This window comes from Acomys russatus, chromosome 4 (assembly GCF_903995435.1).
Source record: "Acomys russatus chromosome 4, mAcoRus1.1, whole genome shotgun sequence".
Lineage (NCBI taxonomy): Eukaryota > Metazoa > Chordata > Mammalia > Rodentia > Muridae > Acomys > Acomys russatus.
Window position 1 is genome coordinate 81,613,956 of NC_067140.1, and position 19,547 is coordinate 81,633,502.

The 19,547-nt window shown below is 42.9% G+C and overlaps 1 protein-coding gene across 1 annotated transcript in view; it reads right to left on the bottom strand.

Moving 5' to 3' along the window:
* Ralgapa2 (Ral GTPase activating protein catalytic subunit alpha 2) overlaps nucleotides 1-19,547 on the bottom strand; it is a 282,989-nt gene that overhangs the window by 64,326 nt on the left and 199,116 nt on the right. The window contains exons 36-38 of the mRNA XM_051144780.1: nucleotides 18,928-19,083; nucleotides 12,662-12,820; nucleotides 3,511-3,638 (exon numbers count right to left, since the gene is read on the bottom strand). Coding sequence (XP_051000737.1) covers nucleotides 3,511-3,638; nucleotides 12,662-12,820; nucleotides 18,928-19,083 — 443 coding nt within the window. The remainder of the gene's footprint in view (nucleotides 1-3,510; nucleotides 3,639-12,661; nucleotides 12,821-18,927; nucleotides 19,084-19,547) is intronic.

Here is a 19,547-nt window from a genome sequence, read left to right on the forward strand (position 1 = left end):
TAGAGTGCACATACAGGAAGGACAAGAGATAGACAGGTAGTTTTGTGTAGTTTTTTTTTCTACAAAGAACAAAACACACATGCACACATGAGCTATGGAATGTGAACTGCAAATTCCACTGACTCCAGGTGATGAGTTGGAAGCTTATAAATTTGCTATCAAATTAGTACTAAGTAATTTAGAATGAGAAAAATCAATGCCAACAATTTAAAATTTAACACTCCTTTACTCTGAGTAATGGTAAATAGCAAACATAAGAACACTTTAAATTGTATGGCAGCAGAAAAATGGAGAATGCTTTGTCCTTTAGGACATTTCAAGGCACTTTCTCTTTTTTAAAAGGAGGACGGCATGCTATTTCCCCACTGGACAGATTATGTCACAGGCACTGGAGCGAGGTCCATCCACAGCAGTGCTGACGGCCCAGCACAGGCAGCAGGAGGTGCGGCCCGCTGCTTCTTGCCTGTGCGCTGTCTCCAGGGCAGCCCTGCCTGATGTTCCAAGAAGAGAACGGAAGCACATGAGCTCCAAGTCTGAGAAACTTCTTTCAGGGATCACCTAGGGTGCTCCTCCTGCCGCAGCGGGTGCTTGCGTCCATCACAGGCACCCTGCTGCACCTCAACATGTACAGAGTCACACAAAATACACACACGCCTCCACAGGGCCCTCTGCTCAGCATGCCACCCATGTTCCTGAAAGACAGCTTCCCTCTCATTCTCCAATCTCTGCCAGGTATGCTCTCCTTGGAGGGCCCACTTGTCTTGTACACGCCAACTCTCAGTTCGCTGAAGACGAGGGAAGCAGCTAGCTCTTGCATCCCTTAGGTGTCGTCTCTGAAATGTGTGAGCAATGACTGGGCTCCTGAATCCCTGGTGTGCTGCGGCAGGCCCAGCTTCTAGCACTGGACTTGGCAGGCAGTCCATAGGAACTGTTTGTTTGGTAAATGAATAAATGCAATTAGCACTCATAATTAGGACTGGTTAGAGTATTTAGTGTTTTTCATAATTCAAATATAAGGCTTGTGTCAATGAAGCACCAGCCATGACTCTGAAGTAGCTCAGACGCCCCAAAGCACACTGTGGACTTGAATGTTACAGTGAACATGTGGGGGCAGCTGCTTAGTGAGTGATAGCTGGCACAGGCGCGTATGTACAGTCCCAAAACTTAGAGAAGGCGTTCAAAGTACAAAAATCTCCATTTTCTCCCTCCCAATTCCTCGTTCTTATTATTTTCCTTATCTCCGACCCGAATATTAGCGGTTCTGCAGGCAGAAATAGCTACTAAATGGCCAGGAAATTTTTCTCACAAATTTTTCTACATCTGGATAAAAATTTGCATATATCATCTCATTTTCTGTTTTAGATTATTTATTTGAATAATTAATTAAAATATAAAAGAGAAAAATATTTAAAAACTTTATACTAATCAATATAATAGGCTTTGCTATTATTTTTTCCTCCTTTATACTAAGTTGTCCTCTAAGATGTCAAATCGCCTATTTTGTGAGCTATCTTAGGGCAGCCACAATCCTATGGGATTTCCTTGAAGCTTTTAAGGACATTCTGATCGTTATCTTTTCAGCTTTTAAAAATGCTGTTTTTCCTAAATCTGACTTCTTCAAAAGTGCCTCATCACCGCTCAGCAAAAGGACAAAGCATTGATTTTTGTGATGCGCTTGGAGAGTGGAAAAGGTGACACAATAAAAAAATAAATAAATAAAACCACAGTGGCCTTCTACAAAATGGAATTTTCTTGCTTTCAAAGGACTTTTGTTGCTTTGGTTCAGCATCCTTGACTGACAGGTGTCTAGCTCACCCCAGCTCACAGGCCAGCTGACTGCTAACTGCTGGTTAGTTCTTTCTCGGTTTCTCTAAGCTGCAGTTCACATGAAATAAAAGTTCCATGCTGAGGGCGGAACCAACAGCAGCTATAGATTACGCCTGGAGTGTTCTGGAAACCTCTGCAGAGTACACTGCCTCCAAACACTCCCCACCAGCCTGGACAAAGCAGGAAAGAGCGTCTGAGGGCCTAAGGCAGCCTGGCCCCGGGGGACGGGCCAGCCGGGGCCTAATGGCTCTTCTCTGCTACTAATTTCTATGATAATTTTAAGTTGCCACATGGCATATGTATTTTTTTAAATCTAAAGGCAGCGTATTAGTCAATGAAATGACCAATATTTTAAAGAAAGATATTTTTCACAAACTGTATCTTTTCACACGTTATTTCTCACTCACCCTCTACCCATTAACAATATATTACTCACAGTTAGGCTGGGGTAAATGCATGGAGCAAGGTAAATGGAATGTGTTTTTAACCATTATCAATACCAATTAGAAATAAAGAGACCCAAAGTTTTATTAGGATGTAAGATGGGTTCTGTAGCAGTTTTATGAAATTATTCATATTAATTTCTTTTTCTTTTCTTTCTTTCTTCTTTTTCTTTTTTTTTTTTTTTTAATTTTTTTCACCCAAGACGGGGTTTCTCTGTGTTGCCTTGGCTGTCCTGGACTCACTTTGTAGAACAGGCTGGCCTCGAACTAGCAACAATCCACCCGCCTCTGCCTCTGCCTCCCAGAGTGCTGGGATTACAGGCCTGTATAATCGTGCCTGGCTTCTTTCTCTTTTCTTATAGTTAGAAATCATATATGGGTTTAAGGATTACACATGGCAATTATGCTTGAGAGAAAAATTAAAACATTACATTTCTTCTGTTTTCAGAGGTGAGGTCAGGGATTAAAAAAGAAAATATTAATGATTCGAAAAAAATTACAAAAGAGTTTCTTTCCACTCTCACTGATGAATCCAGGTACACACTGACGCAGGGACTGCCCTCTCCACTCAGTCAGGTACACACTGACACAGGGACTGCCCTCTCCAATTAGGTACACACTGACGCAGGGACTCCACTCAGTCAGGTACACACTGACGCAGGGACTGCCCTCTCCACTTAGTCAGGTACACACTGACGCAGGGACTGCCCTCTCCACTCAGGTACACACTGACGCAGGGACTGCCCTCTCCACTCAGTCAGGTACACACTGATGCAGGGACTGCCTGATCCTCTCAGTCAGGTACACACTGACGCAGGGACTGCCCTCTCCTCTCAGTCAGGTGTAACTCCTCCATCCTTCAGAACTCTGCACTTCTCAGGTGCTGTGTGCAGTTTTTGATTTATTAGTCATTTCATTTGCTTTTGCTCTCAGTGATTTGCTATATATCCCTCTTTCTACACAGTGGAGTGTCGATTCAAGATAGAAGAAACTGAATATGGGAAAAAACCTGGGCTGCCATGGGCTTGGGTGCCACGACAGTTACAGCCTTTCAGACAGACTTGTGAACAACACAAGAGAACAAACGGTATTTTGATGCAGCACAACATAATTGTGTTTCATAGAAATCGACAAACAGCACGGCAGCCTGGGCCTGGGGCCCTCTTACCTCTCCAGAAAGCTTGCCAGGAATCTCACCCAGGGAGGGTTAATAAGTTACATATTTACAGCAAAAAGATACAAGCTCTGATAGAGTGGGATGAGGCACTTCACCGCTCTGCTGGCATTGATGCACGTGGCACAGATAAGGCTTGGCAGCAGCTTCCTACTCACGATGGCTCCATCAAACAGAGGCCCAAAGAACGGAACCTGAGGAATCAGAAGAGAAGAAAGAAAGGCTGTGCTCAAACCCGCAAGAGGTGGGCAGAGAGAGAGAACTGACATCTAATGGAGACCACTGGGGATGAGGACACAGGCTGTCATCCGGACAGGTACACCTTTTCAGAGCAACCTGAGGGCTTTCAAGTCAAAGAGACAGGCTTGCTCCATCAGTCTCCTCCATGAGAACTTTCCACAAGGCCTTTAAAATGGCAAACCACCAAGCGCCTCCCTGCAGTGTCACTGGCAGAAGTGGCATTATTCTCTCTACATTCCCATGCCATGGTACAATGCGTGGTCACAGATACACTGCCGACATTCTCCTCATACAGTCCTCATCTTCCTGAATTTTCCATCCCGTGCTTCCTCCTTACTATCCTCACTCTCTTCTACTTTTAAGAGAGGCTTGGCTTTCTTTTGCTGGACCCATTTCTGCCATATGGACAGACCACAGTGTTCAAGGGTGTCTTTCTTTTCTCCTCCTTTCACCTCTATTGGAATTTCATTAATCCCATTCTCTAACATGGAGGTTGTCAGCTCTGTGAGATTTGGGACTGGAACTGGCTGGTTAACTCTGTCTACACCTACAATTTCTCTTGGTTTTTCATTAACTTACACAATATTTATTATATACACCTTTTAGTCTAGGGACATGTGAAAAACACATTTAAAAACTCTGCTATAACATATTTCAAACTTTATTTCAGATTTCAGAAAATAAACAGTTAAATGTATACAGTATATGATGTGTAAAATAGAAGATAATGCAGAAAAGAGCAAAAAAATTTTGGGAGATACATATCTCCAACTATATCAAAATGGGGACTTTTCAGGGATTGATGAGAACTACAAAGAGAGTGCCTCACCAGTCTTCTAAGCAAACCTACACCAAGCAGTAATAATGAACAATGAAGAAAGAACCATATACCATTTGGGAAACAATGAAGCGTCAGTGGTGGCACATGCTGTGATCCCAGCACTCGGGAGGCAGAGGTAGATGGATCTTTGTGAGTTTGAGGCCAGCCTGGTCTACAAGCAAGTCCAGGACAGGCAAGGCTACAAAGGGGTACCCTGTCTCAACAGTCCCCTCCCCCCCAAAAAAAATCAATATGAGAGGCCAAGGGAGAGGCCTTAGTAAGCAGAGGCCATGCAGGCCAAGGGATAGCCCTACTCCTGGGATGCCCAACGGCAGGACACTGCTTGGGGCTTCTGGTAAGGTTGGAACACTGCATCTGAGAGCCATGGCTCAATGTCTGTCACAGCTCTCTCCTGGGGGAAGTCCACAATCTCACAGGAATTATGAACTGAAAGCAGGAATATTTTCAGAAGTGGGAGACAGGTAAAGCAATGAAAAAGTTAGTATTACAAGACAAGTCCTGTTTGGGGAAAAATAAAAAATAAAAAATTTGCAAGAAGTAAAACATTTTATATTCGAAGCATTTTTTTCATGTGCTCTGTCTGTGGTTCAGGGTAGGATGTGGCAAGGGGAAACAGAGATGTCTTCAAGAGTTTACAACTCTCTTTAAGAGAAACACTCTAAGGGCTGAGCTGCTCAGGAAATGGCTCACTGAATTTGTACTGGTTTCCAGAAAGATGGGAGAAAACAGGTTTACACTGTTTTGCGAAGCCTGGGTAGACACAGTAAATAATTTCCAAGTAACGAGTAAGTGCTATTGGGAAACAACATGGTACCTCAATGAATGTCTTTTAAGCAGGCCGATCACTTAATCTATGTTTTAATTAGTTAAATATTATATTAGCCACAGACAAGGGGTTTTAAAAGCCCAGGAACATGTGAGTGGATGAGGAGTTCTGGGCTTAGAGCTCTGACATAGAGCGTGTCATTCTCCCAGCCCTTCTATAGTCCCATTCCTACAGGTCAATGTCAGATTCCTGGTGCAGACGCTACCATGACCCAGGAGGCTCTGCATGGCCTGCCAGCCTTCTTCAGGCTTATCTGATGCTGGCCACATAGGTTGCCTTTCTTTCCTCACTCTTAAACTCAGGCCTACCTTAGCACTTTGCCCTCTCTGCTTCATACTTGATGAAGGCTAAAGGACCTGCTATACTGGGGGCCTTCAGCTTAATTATCAGAACCCAGGGAGCCTCTCCAGCCGCATGAATCAGTATGCAATATTTCCTTTATCTCTGTTCACTCAGTGCTCTGAAGCTGACTAACATTGTTAGTCTATCTTTCTTCTGATGAGTGTTAGCATGGTATAGTCTTCATTAGTCCTTATGTACTTTGACAATGCCTGCATTTTTTTTCCCTGCTACTAACATTGAACCTGGGGCGTTGTTCATGCTACTAAGTTTGTACTCTATGACCAAGCTGTACCTCTAGCCTGTCTTACCTCTACCTCTTAACTCATATAAAATAAATTATTAATAGTGTTATATAAATATGTGTCATATTATATTTTTTTTATTTTCTTTTTTCTTTCTGTCTTTCTTTGGTCTTTTATTTCTATCTTCTTGGGTTCTATCTGAACATTTTTATGATTCTTTCTTCTCACTTATATTAATTACAACTCATTTTAAGCATGTTTTTAAAAAGATTTATTTATTATGTATACAGTATTTTTGTCTGCATGTACTATATGCCTACATGTCAGAACAGGGCACCAGATCTCACTCTAGATGGTTGTGAGGCACCATGTGGTTGCTAGGAATTGAACTAAGGACCTTTGGAAGAGCAGACAATGCTCTTAACCTCTGAGCCATCTCTCCAGCCCATTTTAAGCACGTTTTTAGAGGTTGCCTCAAGTTTCAAATACTTTTATAACTAGCCAAAACGCTCCCTTTAAATAACTCTGTGCCACTCCTCAGGTAGGACAAGGACTATCTCCACTCTCTTGGCCCCATCCTTGCACCATATTTGCTACCTGTCACTTAGAATTATTGTTTCTGTTATTATGTGGAACATACTGTTAACTGTTAGGCCAACTAACAAGAACAATGAAGCATTTCATTTTACCTTCATTTATTTCTTCTCTAAAGCTATTCATTTTTGTGTAGATGGAAATACTTTCTGTGAGAGAGAGAGAGAGAGAGAGAGAGAGAGAGAGAGAGAGAGAGAGAGAGAGAGAGAGAGAGAGAGAGTGTGTGTGTGTGTGTGTGTGTGTGTGAGAGAGAGAGAGAGAGAGAGAGAGAGAGAGAGAGAGAGAGAGAGAGGTGGGTGTTGTTTGGGTATATATGTATGTTCACATGGAGGCCAGAGGCCAATGTGTGTTGTCATCACTCAGTTTTACACTATTTTTTGAAACAGGGTCTCTCATGGAACCTGGAGCTCAGGGCCATGGCTAGGTTGATTACCCAGTGAACTCGGGAGACCCTCCTGTCTCTATCTCCCTGAGCTTAGGTCCTGATGTTTATGTAACAAGCACTCTTTTGACAAAAATAGCCCCTTATTTTCCCCTTTTGGTTGAAAAATTTAACATTTAATGCAAGATAACCTATGGGTCACAAATTCCCTCAAAAATTGTTGTTTGCTTCATGAACTCTCTACTTTGGAAGGATCAGTTCCCAAAGACATGGAATTCTGGGTAGTCTTTTCTTTCATCACTCAGGGTGTGCACCTTTCATCTCTTCTTGATGACATGGTTTCTGAAGAGAAATCCTATGTAGTGCTATTAGCTCTGTCTCTGGAGTTGTTTGTTTCCCTGTGGAACTCTTCTTTCAAGACTTCCTGTTTGGTTTTTGCTCATGCCCCGGTGTACTTCGGTTTTTTATCTGAACTAAAGAGGCCTCTGCACACTCATCCTTTCACGGTGTCCTTTGCTTTGTGAGACCCATGCATACAGGGAAATTGTTTCAACCACTTATGTACTGACTATTTCCACTTTGCTAGAACCAGGCACCAAGAAAAAAAAAAAAGAAAAGAAAAAAAAAAAAAAAAAAAAAGAAATAAAAAGAAAAAAATGTGAAGTAAGAAAAAACAAAACAAAACAAAACAAAACAAAAAAACCAAAAGAATCATCCCCTACTGTCTTTAGTAACATGTTTGCAAGTTTATAACCTTTTATTTTTAAATAAATAAGTGTTCTTGGCTGGGTATGACAGCACACACCTTTCATTACAGCAAGTGGGAGGCAGAGGCATGTGGATTCTGTGAGACCCTGTCTCAAAAAGACCAAACGAACAAACAAAAGCCAGGCATGATGGCGGACGCCTGTAATCCCAGCACTCGGGAGGCAGAGGCAGGTGGGTCTCTGAGTTTGAGGCCAGCCTGGTCTACAAAGCCAGTCTAGGACAGCCAAGGCCACACAGAGAAACCCTGTCTTGATAAAGACAAACAAAACCACAACAAAAAAGTCTTCTTCCTCATATGCCTTATAGTAAAGGAGGACTACAGCATAGGAGAAAAAGGAAACCAAACCAAACCAAAAACCAGAGTCCTAAATTTGGAGGTTAGCCCAGCAAATATAGCCCTTAGGCAATGAGCTGCCTCCTTCCACAGCGGAGCCTAGCGCACTCCAGGCCGGAAGCAGCGGAGAAGCTGCAGGAGGAAATGCCGGGAGCACGGCCTGTCCTCTGGGTCAAAGAGGCCCTTCCTGTCCTGGCGGCTCAGGAGTCAGAAATGAGAGCGGCCTTGCTTCCTGGCACAGAGCCGAGTTTGCAGGTTGCTGTCAGTGTACATTCAGCCAAGGAGAGAAAATAAGCCAGCCCACAGGAGGAGGAGGAGGACAACATCAGGGACTAAGCAGGAAGCAGGGGGACTGTTCGGTTGAAAAGGAGATCTCAAAAGCCAAATTCCTGTGAGGTGGGAGGTAAGCTCCTAACAGTGCTGCAGTGGGTTTTCTTCCGTCTGCAGCAAGGCCCTTTTGTGAAATAAATGTTCTTTATTCCTTGGCACCTGCTTCTGGGTGACTCAATCTTTCAAAAACTGGACAAAAGGGATAATATAAATCCACAGTATCCAGGGAATTCCTCTAATTAGCAGTGCCAGTGTATTAGCAAAAAAGTTTGATTTTTAAAAAGCAACATCTGCAAGCAGCCGCCTCTCCACATGGCTCTCACTGCCACTCCTGTACTAAAATCAATGTTAATGACACACGACCCAAGCAGAACACACTGCGGAAACCCATTTAATACGGTAGGTTAATAAAATCTGGTTCTGTGGTATTTTCAATGATCTTTTCTAAGCAAATAATTCTTAGTATTTTCCAAAGTTAATTTAGTTTCTTGAGAACTCTCCAGAATATTTTAAAGTACATGATTGAACCTCTGAAGGATTGTTTGGCTGGAATTATGAAAAATATTGAAGAAAAGTATAATATAAAACCAAGAGAAATTTACAAAACTAAGCTGCAAAGGCAAACACACTCCCTGTATAACAGGGGCAACTCCAGCAAGCCTAGAACACTTCCCTGCAAACACACAGAAGCCCAAACTGGCCTCCTCTTTTAAGTCTTCCCTGTTTAAATGCGCCTGTGACTTCCGGCACGTTAGCCTTTGGGCTGTCACTGTCTATGATGCTTGCTGCTACAGACAGAGGTCTTGAGCTAGGTGTCATTCAGAAGAAGGACACACTCCTATACACCTGCATGCACACATGCCTCTCCACTCGGCACACACCCTGAAGCTACAGAGCCAGAGGGCAGCAGCAGCACCCTGAGGGCAGCCAGGGCAACAGGAGAAGAGGTCAGGCAAGTGCTTGCCCCTTAAGTTACTCACTGTCTAGGGCGCAAGTCTTTCTTGAATGGCTGGCTGATAAAAGTAGACAAAAAATATAAGTTTAATCATTATGTATTTCTTTTCTATGATTAAAATTTTATTGTGTCAATATTTATGGAGATAGGGATGGGCTTATTTGGAAATCAACAATGAAATAATGCTGCAAAGCCCACTGATTTTTAAAGAAAAAGACAGAGGTTCAGTACGATGTTTATGAAGTGAGCAGCTCCCCTCAGCCATGAGGGCTTTGTGCACCCACAGGAGCTTCTTCAATGTACCATTTTACAAATGCATTATTAAGAGGGGGCGGAGTCTGCCAGGCATATAATTTGTATACTTAAGGGGGGGGGTGTATGGAATGAAAAAGGGAAATATGTTAAATTTCAAAGGACTTGGAAGTAATGCTGCCTGTGAGCTTGTATTACAAATCGCCCCACATTATTACATAGGCTATTAATGAGGCCAAGTGAATGAAAGTACAATTTGAATATGCATGACTCTATCCATGACCGGGACTTTTGTGTACTGATGAGTTTCCCTCCTAAAAAGGATTAAAATTATTCTTAGAGGAGTATGGCTGCCCAGAAATGAGTCAAATAAATGCATCTGGACCACAGAGTCACACTGCATTCATATGAAATATACAGGTGCTAAAAGGTTGCTGCTGACTCCACCTGCAATTTCTAGAACGTATGTACTGTGCCTTCTACAGGAATATTCTTCAACTTGGCTGTCTTAGTACAATCTCTAAGCAAAAATAATGATTTTGCTGGAGATCCCTAAAAGTAGGCAATGTTAAATAAACCTTCTGAGTACAAAGCCTTCGGTTCCATAGGAAGGAACACTAGTTAAAAGACTGGGGAATGGGTAAATTATTGCGCCAAATGGCTGAGAATTAATCTCTGCTGACTAGCTGTAATCTAACGAGGCGTCTGTGTCCCAGGGAGCCCGCAGCATGTCCCTGGCGGTATGTGCAGTGTGTCGAGTCTGCGTGGCACCCTTTGTCCTCGCTCACAGGCGGCCTTTCCCCTCATTGTCCATAATATCCTCATGCATCTGGGACGCGTGGAATGCATTCATACTAACAGACTTACCATTGTTTTCTCTCAGAAGCTTTGTTGAGCAAAGACTGCATCACGGTTACTGATAATTATATTGCTTAATTAATCAAGACAAAAAAAATTTGCAAATCATTGCCTGGTTGCCAAGCAAGGAGATAAAAAATGACAACAATACAAGCTGAAGCAATATAACAAAAGTAACAGCTATCTGATCAGAAATTCTTATATAATGAAGCTATTAATGCTAAATCGGTTAATGTTAGCATTGCTCCAGGTGCCTCTACTTAGATGCAAACAAAAAGGCTAACATTATGGATATAAAAGGCCAAATGTTGCCATGGATTCTGTAACCTGATAGAGAGGACAGCCTTTTCATTTGATTAGGGAATGCAATTTAAATACCAGGGACCGAAGCCAAACAAACAGACTTTCCCTCTTGCATTCACCCTGAGGTCAGTGGTTGGTGAACAAAAGGTCAGCTACACTTGCCCTGGAAATGTCTGGATTAATTTTATTACATTGTAATGGTTTGTACTTTAAATGTACAGATAACACTAAGTTTTCACTTGCCTATTAGTCTCTCTTTCTCTTTAGGGTTTTTGTTTTGTTTTAGTTAAAATATTACAAAACCAACTTTCTCAATTCATCTTGTCAAAATTGATGATCAAGTTTTTCAAACTTACTCATGTTTTGTAGGAAAAAATTTTAAAGTAGATTTATGACTTTTTAAGCATTTTATGCTACATCGAGAAGTGTTACTTTCAACAAAACAGAGTGAAGTGAAATGCTTTTCATGTTCTTCATTCACTTTAAAAATAAAATTATTTTATTAAAATATTAAATAAATATTAAATTATTAAAATACAAATATTTTAAAGACATTATGACATTTTAGAGGACTATCCTGAAAATGAACTATTAAAACTAGTTTCACACTACATATAAAAGGTTTTGTTTTTGTTTTAGTACTAAATCAATTATTTCTTTAAGATTAAAATTATCAGTTTAACTCTTATAACTCTCTTCATGGAAAAATGCAAATGTTAGCACTGAGCCATTTTCTCACAGCATAAAACTGAAAATCTGACACAGGGGTCTGAATCAGGGAGACAAACACTTAATATGAATCCTGACATGATCTTTCTACGAGCAGCGGGCGGGCTCCCTCTTTTATGAGACCTTCCTGAATTGAGACAGTCTACACATGGGAGAATCAATGTATCCGTTAAACCTAGAACTCTACTGATTTTACTTCTGTGATAGTAAATATATAAATACACCGTCCTGATATCAACCATAACAACAACAACGGCTAACACAGGAGCAGCTTTATCCTGGGGCCAGGCAATGTCTGAAGCACTTTTCCACTTATTAGCACATTTAATGCTCATAATTTAACACTTTAGGTTACACATCCGAATTAGAACAACAAAATCTCATGATCTCTCTCTTTTTATTTAAAAGCAGTTTTTAGACTAATCCTGAGCTCCCTGAAGAGAATGACTTTGGGACATAAATCAATGTACTACTATCAAGCTGGAAAAACAGTCACTTTTTTTTCTTAAGAATGGCTCACATGCTTAATATATTTAATTTTGAACCTAAGAACACTCTTCTTAATGAGTTGAAAATAAAGTAAGTCTCTACACAAAGCTGTGTTAAAATACCAGTAAAGGCATTACAAGGATCGAAACTACAGCCGATTAGTACACAGGACATAGACCATTGGATTGTTCTAGGCAGCCCTGTGATCAATACCAATTGACATGGCTGAATTGATTCTGTAGCAAGGTGCTTTGATTGTTAATACTCATCATGTGCACTGCGCTTCAGGGCACCAGTGTCTTTGTGGATGTGTCCAAAATCCTTCAGGATTGACGGCAATCAGCACCCAGTCAGTGCTCAGTGACCGACGCTCATTCATCAGACAGCTGGACTCCAGACCCATGGTTATCCCCCAAATAACTATGTGATAATGGAATTCCATCAACTCTTATTACAAATAATATGCCCCAGGTAAAATTATAATATTCTTAAAATTATAGCATTTTAAAACATTAAAATTATTTTAAACTCCACATATTTTGCTAAGATAACTTTCAAGTAATGCAATATGGAGTTTTTTTTTGCTCATGATCAGAGTTCTTTTGAAAAATCACAGTTCATATTAAATTCCTATCTAGCACACGCAGTTCAGATATCTGAAGGACATTCGTCAATTTTTGAGGCCAGCAAATCCAATGGCAAATATAGGAGTCAGCAACGGAGGGAGCATACCTCAGGCTTCTTTGTTATCGTGATAAAGAACATATGATTCTTCATTGGGTAGATAATGATGGAAACGTCTCCAAAGGCTGTTGGGATAATGCCCCTGCGGTAGTCCCTGGAGTGTTCAGACCAGACGATGTGGACTTCATCATTCCCCAGGTGACGGAGCTGCAATAGCAAATTGCTCTTTATTAACCGAGGTGCTAACAACAGTTTATGAGGGGGCTGTGGCTTACAAATTGAATTAGAAAACTCTGAGGCCACAAATACTTTAGTCTCAAATCAGGCTACTGCACTGACGCCTTACTGAAAATTTGAAAACACACAATTTCGTAAAATTCCAGCCCATCTGCTAGGATGCACATCTGGTTCCAAATCACACACAGGGATGGAGGAAGAGCTCTGTAAGGTCTCTTTTACACAGAACGCTGTTCTTCACCAGTCCTATGCTACAGTGCTAAGAGTGCTTCTCAACAACTAAATGACATTCACTTCTCCTAGTCCTTATTGTTTTAAAGCTTCCAGCCTCTTAACCCAGTGGTTATTAAGAAATAACCCCACAGCACAAGCTATTCCAACACAACCGCTGACAGATGTGTAAGAAACTGGTCTTGGGATAAATTTTTGTGAAAAAGAATATAATAAATTATATTTTAAAAGAAATAAATATATTTAATTTAAATTAAAACTTAACTTTGGTGGAAATATTAGCACCTGGAATTTAAAGATGACCAAAGTGTTCACACGAAATGCTGTTTACCCTTCCCGCTGGCTTTGCGTAATTCCATCTTTACCTTATTTTACAAGAAGTGCCATCTCAGGAGTGCTCTGTCTGCCAAGTGCACAAAACAACAAGACTATGGCCCCCACTCATGATTACTTGTAGGCCACAGGCTGGGAGAACACACATACATGTATTTATGTATGCATGTGTATATGCACACATATGTGTGTGTGTGTATATAAACACACACACACACACACACACACACACACATATACCTACCACACATACATATATATGTAGTGTGTATGTGAGACATTTCAAAATGATACAGTGTGTATACACAGAGACCCATACAATCAATTTATAATAAATAAAACCACACGCACAAAACATCTCTAACTGTTGTAAGTACATTTACAGCTCTGTGCTGGGCTGCATTCAGTTGGAGCTTCCTGATCTCAGCTCACATCTAAAGCTATTTTACTGATATATCTCGAGTAGTTTAACTCACTTATTTAGACAATTTATAAGTAAAGAGACTACGAACTTCAAAAACCCACAGACTCTGGTGTCCTTGAGAAGGCCTTGGGAAGATCTGCACAGACCCTTCCAGGCTCTTCTAGGGCAGACCTTCGCTAGGTGCAAGAACGTCGCTGATCAGCAGACTGTGTGGTGACCCCACCTACCTGGTCTGGAGAGATATGCAGAGGGATCATTGGAGAAACCCAGAAGTGTAGCTAAACGCAACAGGCTGCAGCGATGGAAACGCGGGCCTGAACTGAAGTTCTGGAGCTGTACAGACCGGCAGAGCCAGGGGCCTGGAGGCCTTGGGGGAGCGAGGTTTCTGCCGCAGAGCAGGGAATGCCTTCCCGCACCAGGAACAAGGGACCAAACTTAAAAGCACCTTAATATGCCCGAGATGTTATGTCAGAGCTTATGCTCTAGTTTTATCGTTGAAAAATAGGAAAAGGGTACTCTGGGATAGTGTACATTTGAAATGTGTTACCGTAGATACTATTTTCTTTAGATAAGATTTGATCATAAAGAGAAAACCCACAGTGACCTCAGCATGGCCTCTTTTCGAGTCATCAAGTTACAAAGGCAGCTGCCTGTTGCGGTGCCTGCTTGTTTTTCACTCTACGCTTCTGGAGGTGACTGTACACATCAATTATTTACAGAGAGACCTGAACCTGCACCTTTGTGCTCACACGGAGTAAAAGATGGGATTAGACTGAGTCCGAACAGGGGTTCCAGAAAAGCGCAACTGCGCGAGCGCAGTACAAGCCACAATGGTCCAGAACAACTTAACGGAGTCAACACCTCTTTGTAAATGCGAACATTACCCCCGCATCATTTCACTTCTCCACCTCACTCCATCGTTACCTCACACAAATGTTAAAGGCTCAAAGGGTAGAGGCAAAAAGAAAAGCCGAAGCACAGCCAACCCAGCTACAGCATGAAGGTTTTGCTATTTTCTTGTCTTTTTAAGGCACTAAACTCTCACAGCTGGAGGCATCCTGCTTGCGCTCACCGGAAATGGAACCTGGAGCTTCACGCACGCTGTGCTCTGCACTGCTACTGAGTTACGCTCCAGCCCTAGCCTTATCTGCGTCTTATCTGGTTGGTGGCTGCCTTTCCTATTTCTAACAGAACTTCCAAAGAGCCTGGAACAGTGCTTTGCCACTTAGTCCTTTTGTAGTGACAGCATTAGAGCAAGGATGGCCAACAAGACAAGATGGACAGGTTTCTGTGGTAAATGTGGATAGATCTAGTTGAAACTTTGGGAGGGCTTTGGAGCGCGAGGAGCTAACTGTAGGACGTAGGGCTACGCTGGAGCTCAGCTTACCACACTCATCCTCCAAAGTCAGCCAGCCCCGCACTCTGCTATGATGTTGGCTGAAGCAACTGAACAGAGACAATCAGTCCACTTAGCAAACCCTGCTGGGCCTTGCTGCTTCCACACAACGCCACACCGAACACCTGCGGCCTCTCCTTTTCACCCACAAGGGCAGAGTGCATCACTTGCTCTGAGACGATACAGTGATTACTGAAATTCTGCAGTTACTCTGCCCCTTCTAAAGTGTGTTATTCAATTATATAACCCAAGTAAAGCTCTTCTAATTTTATTTGCCTCAGTATTCTGAGAAAACTCCAGCATAGAAGAGCAGTGCCGCACTAATTGACCCTTCCTCCCACTGTGATGATTCTGCAATTATGGAAGACTGCTTTGTAATATTCACCACCTCAGAACTGCTTTCAGTGTCATGCACCTCAGATTTCTGGACATTGTACAGCTCAATCACCTAAACCACAAAACCAAGAGCTGGGACCACGGGACCAATTGACTGGTATGTCTGGAACAAAGTACAGAAATTACATCCTCATGCCTATGATGAGAAGCCAAGTACATAAAACAAATGAAACCAATATGGACAATATATCAGGGCATAACATAGTCACCATCTCAGAACATTAGGAAATGTTCCTGAAACCTAAAGTGGTGCTCAATTCAAAGGGGATTTCAATAGAGAGACGCTGCTTTGTGACTTTTCAGAACTGTGACTGGAGGCCCTTAAGTTAGAAATCCACCCACAGCTCTGCTCACGGACAAGTGTGACTGGAGGTGTGTGTCCTCGGGAGGTACGGGACTAGGTGGGAGCTGCATTCATACTGCCTCCTGCTGCCACTGTGCCATGGGCCCCAGAAGGCCTCAGGCTTACAGAACAAACAGGCTCCTGAGCCTCAAGAAACCAGTCTCATGTCCTGCTATCCCCAGCCCTGACAAGAGTTTCTAAAGCCCTTCTGCCCGAGCTGTTCTGCCTGCTGCTGCCAGGCTGCACGCCTGCACGCCACTGGTGACACTGGTCATGGTCCACACCTAATAGGCTGACCTCCTTTCCCGACTAATTGCATTACATCGCCAGCTGGCTCCAGAAGGAGTCGTCTGTTTGATTGAAGAATCCGGGCTCCTCAGTGGGCCCGGCTGCTACTTTTACTAAGTAACAGTCAGGCCTGACATCGCCTTTGTTCAGCTGACAGTGTGCCCATCCTAAAATCTAAGTTTTATTTGTAAATTAACCAAGAAACTTCCTGCCAGAACAGAGCTGCTTGGAGGCTGATAATGTGGGCCTTTCATCCCCTTTCACTCGCACTGTATCACTGCCAATTTGTTTTTCATGTGGCTGGCCAGCCTGAGGCTATAAAAGCCTTGTAAGACATAAGTGCAATTATAGTCCTGGAGTCAAATGAATTGGGCAAATCCAATAGCACAGCTCTGTCCCCACTCTGCAAACCCCTACAGCAGTGAGATTAGCTGTGAAAAATCTAATCTAGCTAGAGCTAACAAATTTCTGCAGTGAAGGATCAAGAGTTCAGTATGGGGTTGCAACCGCATTGCAGAATGTAAAAAGTCCCCGCATGACAAGGGCAGGACAGAGCAGGAATCACTTTAGAATTCTGCAGCTCATTTTTAAGCTGTTAGGGACAATTTAGTTAGAGTAAGTCAGGGAGCCGGGAGCTGCCGTTATGTGACTGATTTTTCTGCCTAACTGTGAGACATCCTGTTAAAGAGAGTTTATCGTTAATGGTGCTAAATATTAGAGCGGCAAACGGTTTCAGCTGCTTTTTGCTTATTACAGTGGGGACTGTCCCACCCAGACCAAGCCTTGGGACGTTATTTATAGCAGCATTATGTCAAGAAAACAGTATAAAAACAAAAATTTCTACTTAAGAAATACTTCAAAACAGTTTATATGCAAATCTTTCTTTAACACATAATTGTCAATCATGGGGGAAAAAATCATACAACATGGAGACAGTATGCAGAGTGGGAAGAATGTACAAGTTACCCCAAATTAAAAAACAAAAGAAAAAACATTCAAGTATAGCCTGGGGTCTTGGTGAAGCTATTCCAGATTCTGGGATCTGGGATACCAGACAGCAGGGTCCTCCTTTCTCTGAGCACTGCAGCCATTAGAACCCAAGCTGGACAGGCGTCTCCTTCATACCTGTGGGAACCAGCACATGGCTAACGCTCCCACTAGCTGTGAGGTTCCCAGCCCAGGGAGGCCAGGGCAGTGTTGCAGGGCTATGCTGGTGAAAGGCTGTTGAATTTCTGAATGCAAATTGTGCTTTTTACATCTGAGACACTTGATCACTATGGAAATTGTCTGTGACCCGAGTTTTGATGATGTCTCATGTGCACTGTTGTTCATCATGTATGCAGTCCAGACATCTGTGGCTACAGTGGTGAAAAGGCAAAACCAGAGACAAAAGAAATGAAGCAGATACAGTAGGGTCCATGAACTAATATCAATCATTTGTTTAATGGGGCAGGGGAAAAGAATCAATTACACCAGTGGACAGCGACAAGGGCTGATGGCCAGAGAGTTCCTACAAGGTATCGTGCTAAGCAATTTTTCTGGCATTGTTTCACTTACTGACTCAACAGTACTGTGCCATGGGCTCCATTTTTAATCTGAGACAAAGGCTGGAAAAATAATTAGACACACGCTTGGGCCTAGATCTGTCTGGCCCTAGCTTTAACCATGTCGCCACACTCCCAATGGGCAGCCTTCGCATTTGAGGCCCTGCCCTGAGCTGTTACACTGTGAAGTCAGAGGACAGTGTGTGCCGAGCTGGAATGTAGCTCTGCCACCTACTACCCCACAGCGAAAGCACAAGTCACGGCTGCTCTAGGATGCTCCTCTCGCCTAGAAACTTACAGGAGTGGTTTTCTTATATACTATATTTCTCTCCCGTTAATGTGCTCCTCATCCAGAAGCAGAGCCTCCTCATCCAGAAGCAGAGCCTCCTCATCCAGAAGCAGAGCCTCCTCATCCAGAAGCAGAGCCTCCTCATCCAGAAGCAGAGCCTCCTCATCCAGAAGCAGAGCCTCCTCATCCAGAAGCAGAGCTTCCTCATCCAGAAGCAGAGCCTCCTCATCCAGAAGCAGAGCCTCCTCATCCAGAAGCAGAGCCTCCTCATCCACAAACAGCCTTCTCAAGCGAACACTCTGCAGGCTGGGGAGTTTGAGACCCTGTCTCTCTGGTGGAATTCCTCTGGGAGCATGAAGCTTCCTTTGAATTTCAGAGAAAACTATCCACAAGGCAGAAGGTGAGGAGAACAAAGGGTAAACATTCAAGATGGGACATCTGGGCAGCAACACATCCGCAGGGTCATCCTAGCATCCTCGGGGTGTGGGGGAATGTTTTCCTAGAGCCTTCCCAGCACTTCTGTCATATTGCCCATTATATGTTGTGGCCTTTGTCAATCTGTGAGGTAAAAATATTGTCTCTCAGGTAATTAACATGAAAGAAGTTCCAAAAGTAGCCACACTAAGGGCCCTTCTTCTTCCTGGTCTTTAACTCAGGACTATGGTTGTGCTAAGTTGGTATTTTAGACTCAGCAAACTGTAGCCTGAGAAGAGCGGCACTGACTGTAGCCCTGAGAAAGCAGTGTTGGGGTGTGCTAGGGCTTGGCTACCATCCAGACCCCAGAGCCTCACTTACCCAAGGGAGTGAGGTGCTGCCCCTAAGGACCCCCTTACCTTTTTGGTGAGTGAATCGTCTGAATCTGATGGCATTCGAGTGGAAACATGGAAAATGACTTCCACGGTGGAGGTAGCATAGTAAGGGGCCGTCTGGCCTGTGCTGCCATTGCGCTGAAGGCCGCCCATGAACCCACAGTGGGTGGACAGATCCACCTGATGGGCACAACGCAGAGTCAGGGTCACAATGGGCTACTCTTACTCATTAGGCAGCAACGTGAGTTGAAAACAACTATTTTCATTTTAATAGATTTCTTTCTGATTACAAACAAATACAAGTTAGACAAAATTAAAATTTCAAAGAAAAAATGAAGAACACCAACAATGAGTCTGGTCTGAAACCCTACTACACGAAAACCACTATCAAGATTTGGGGGCTGTATGCCCAGCAGTACGGTGCTTGGCGAGCAAGGGCTGGTTTGATCCCCAGCATTTCTCTAACTTCTCCCCCTCATGTGTGTGGGCACATACATATCTGAATACGTCTGAATATTAGACCCCCCCTTATCTGTGGAGATTTGTCTTATGTGTTTCAAAACCACAAACAGTACTGTTTTTCCCTCTGTCTATAGACCTATAATAAAGTTTATCACTTAAACAAGTTATTAACAATTTTAAAA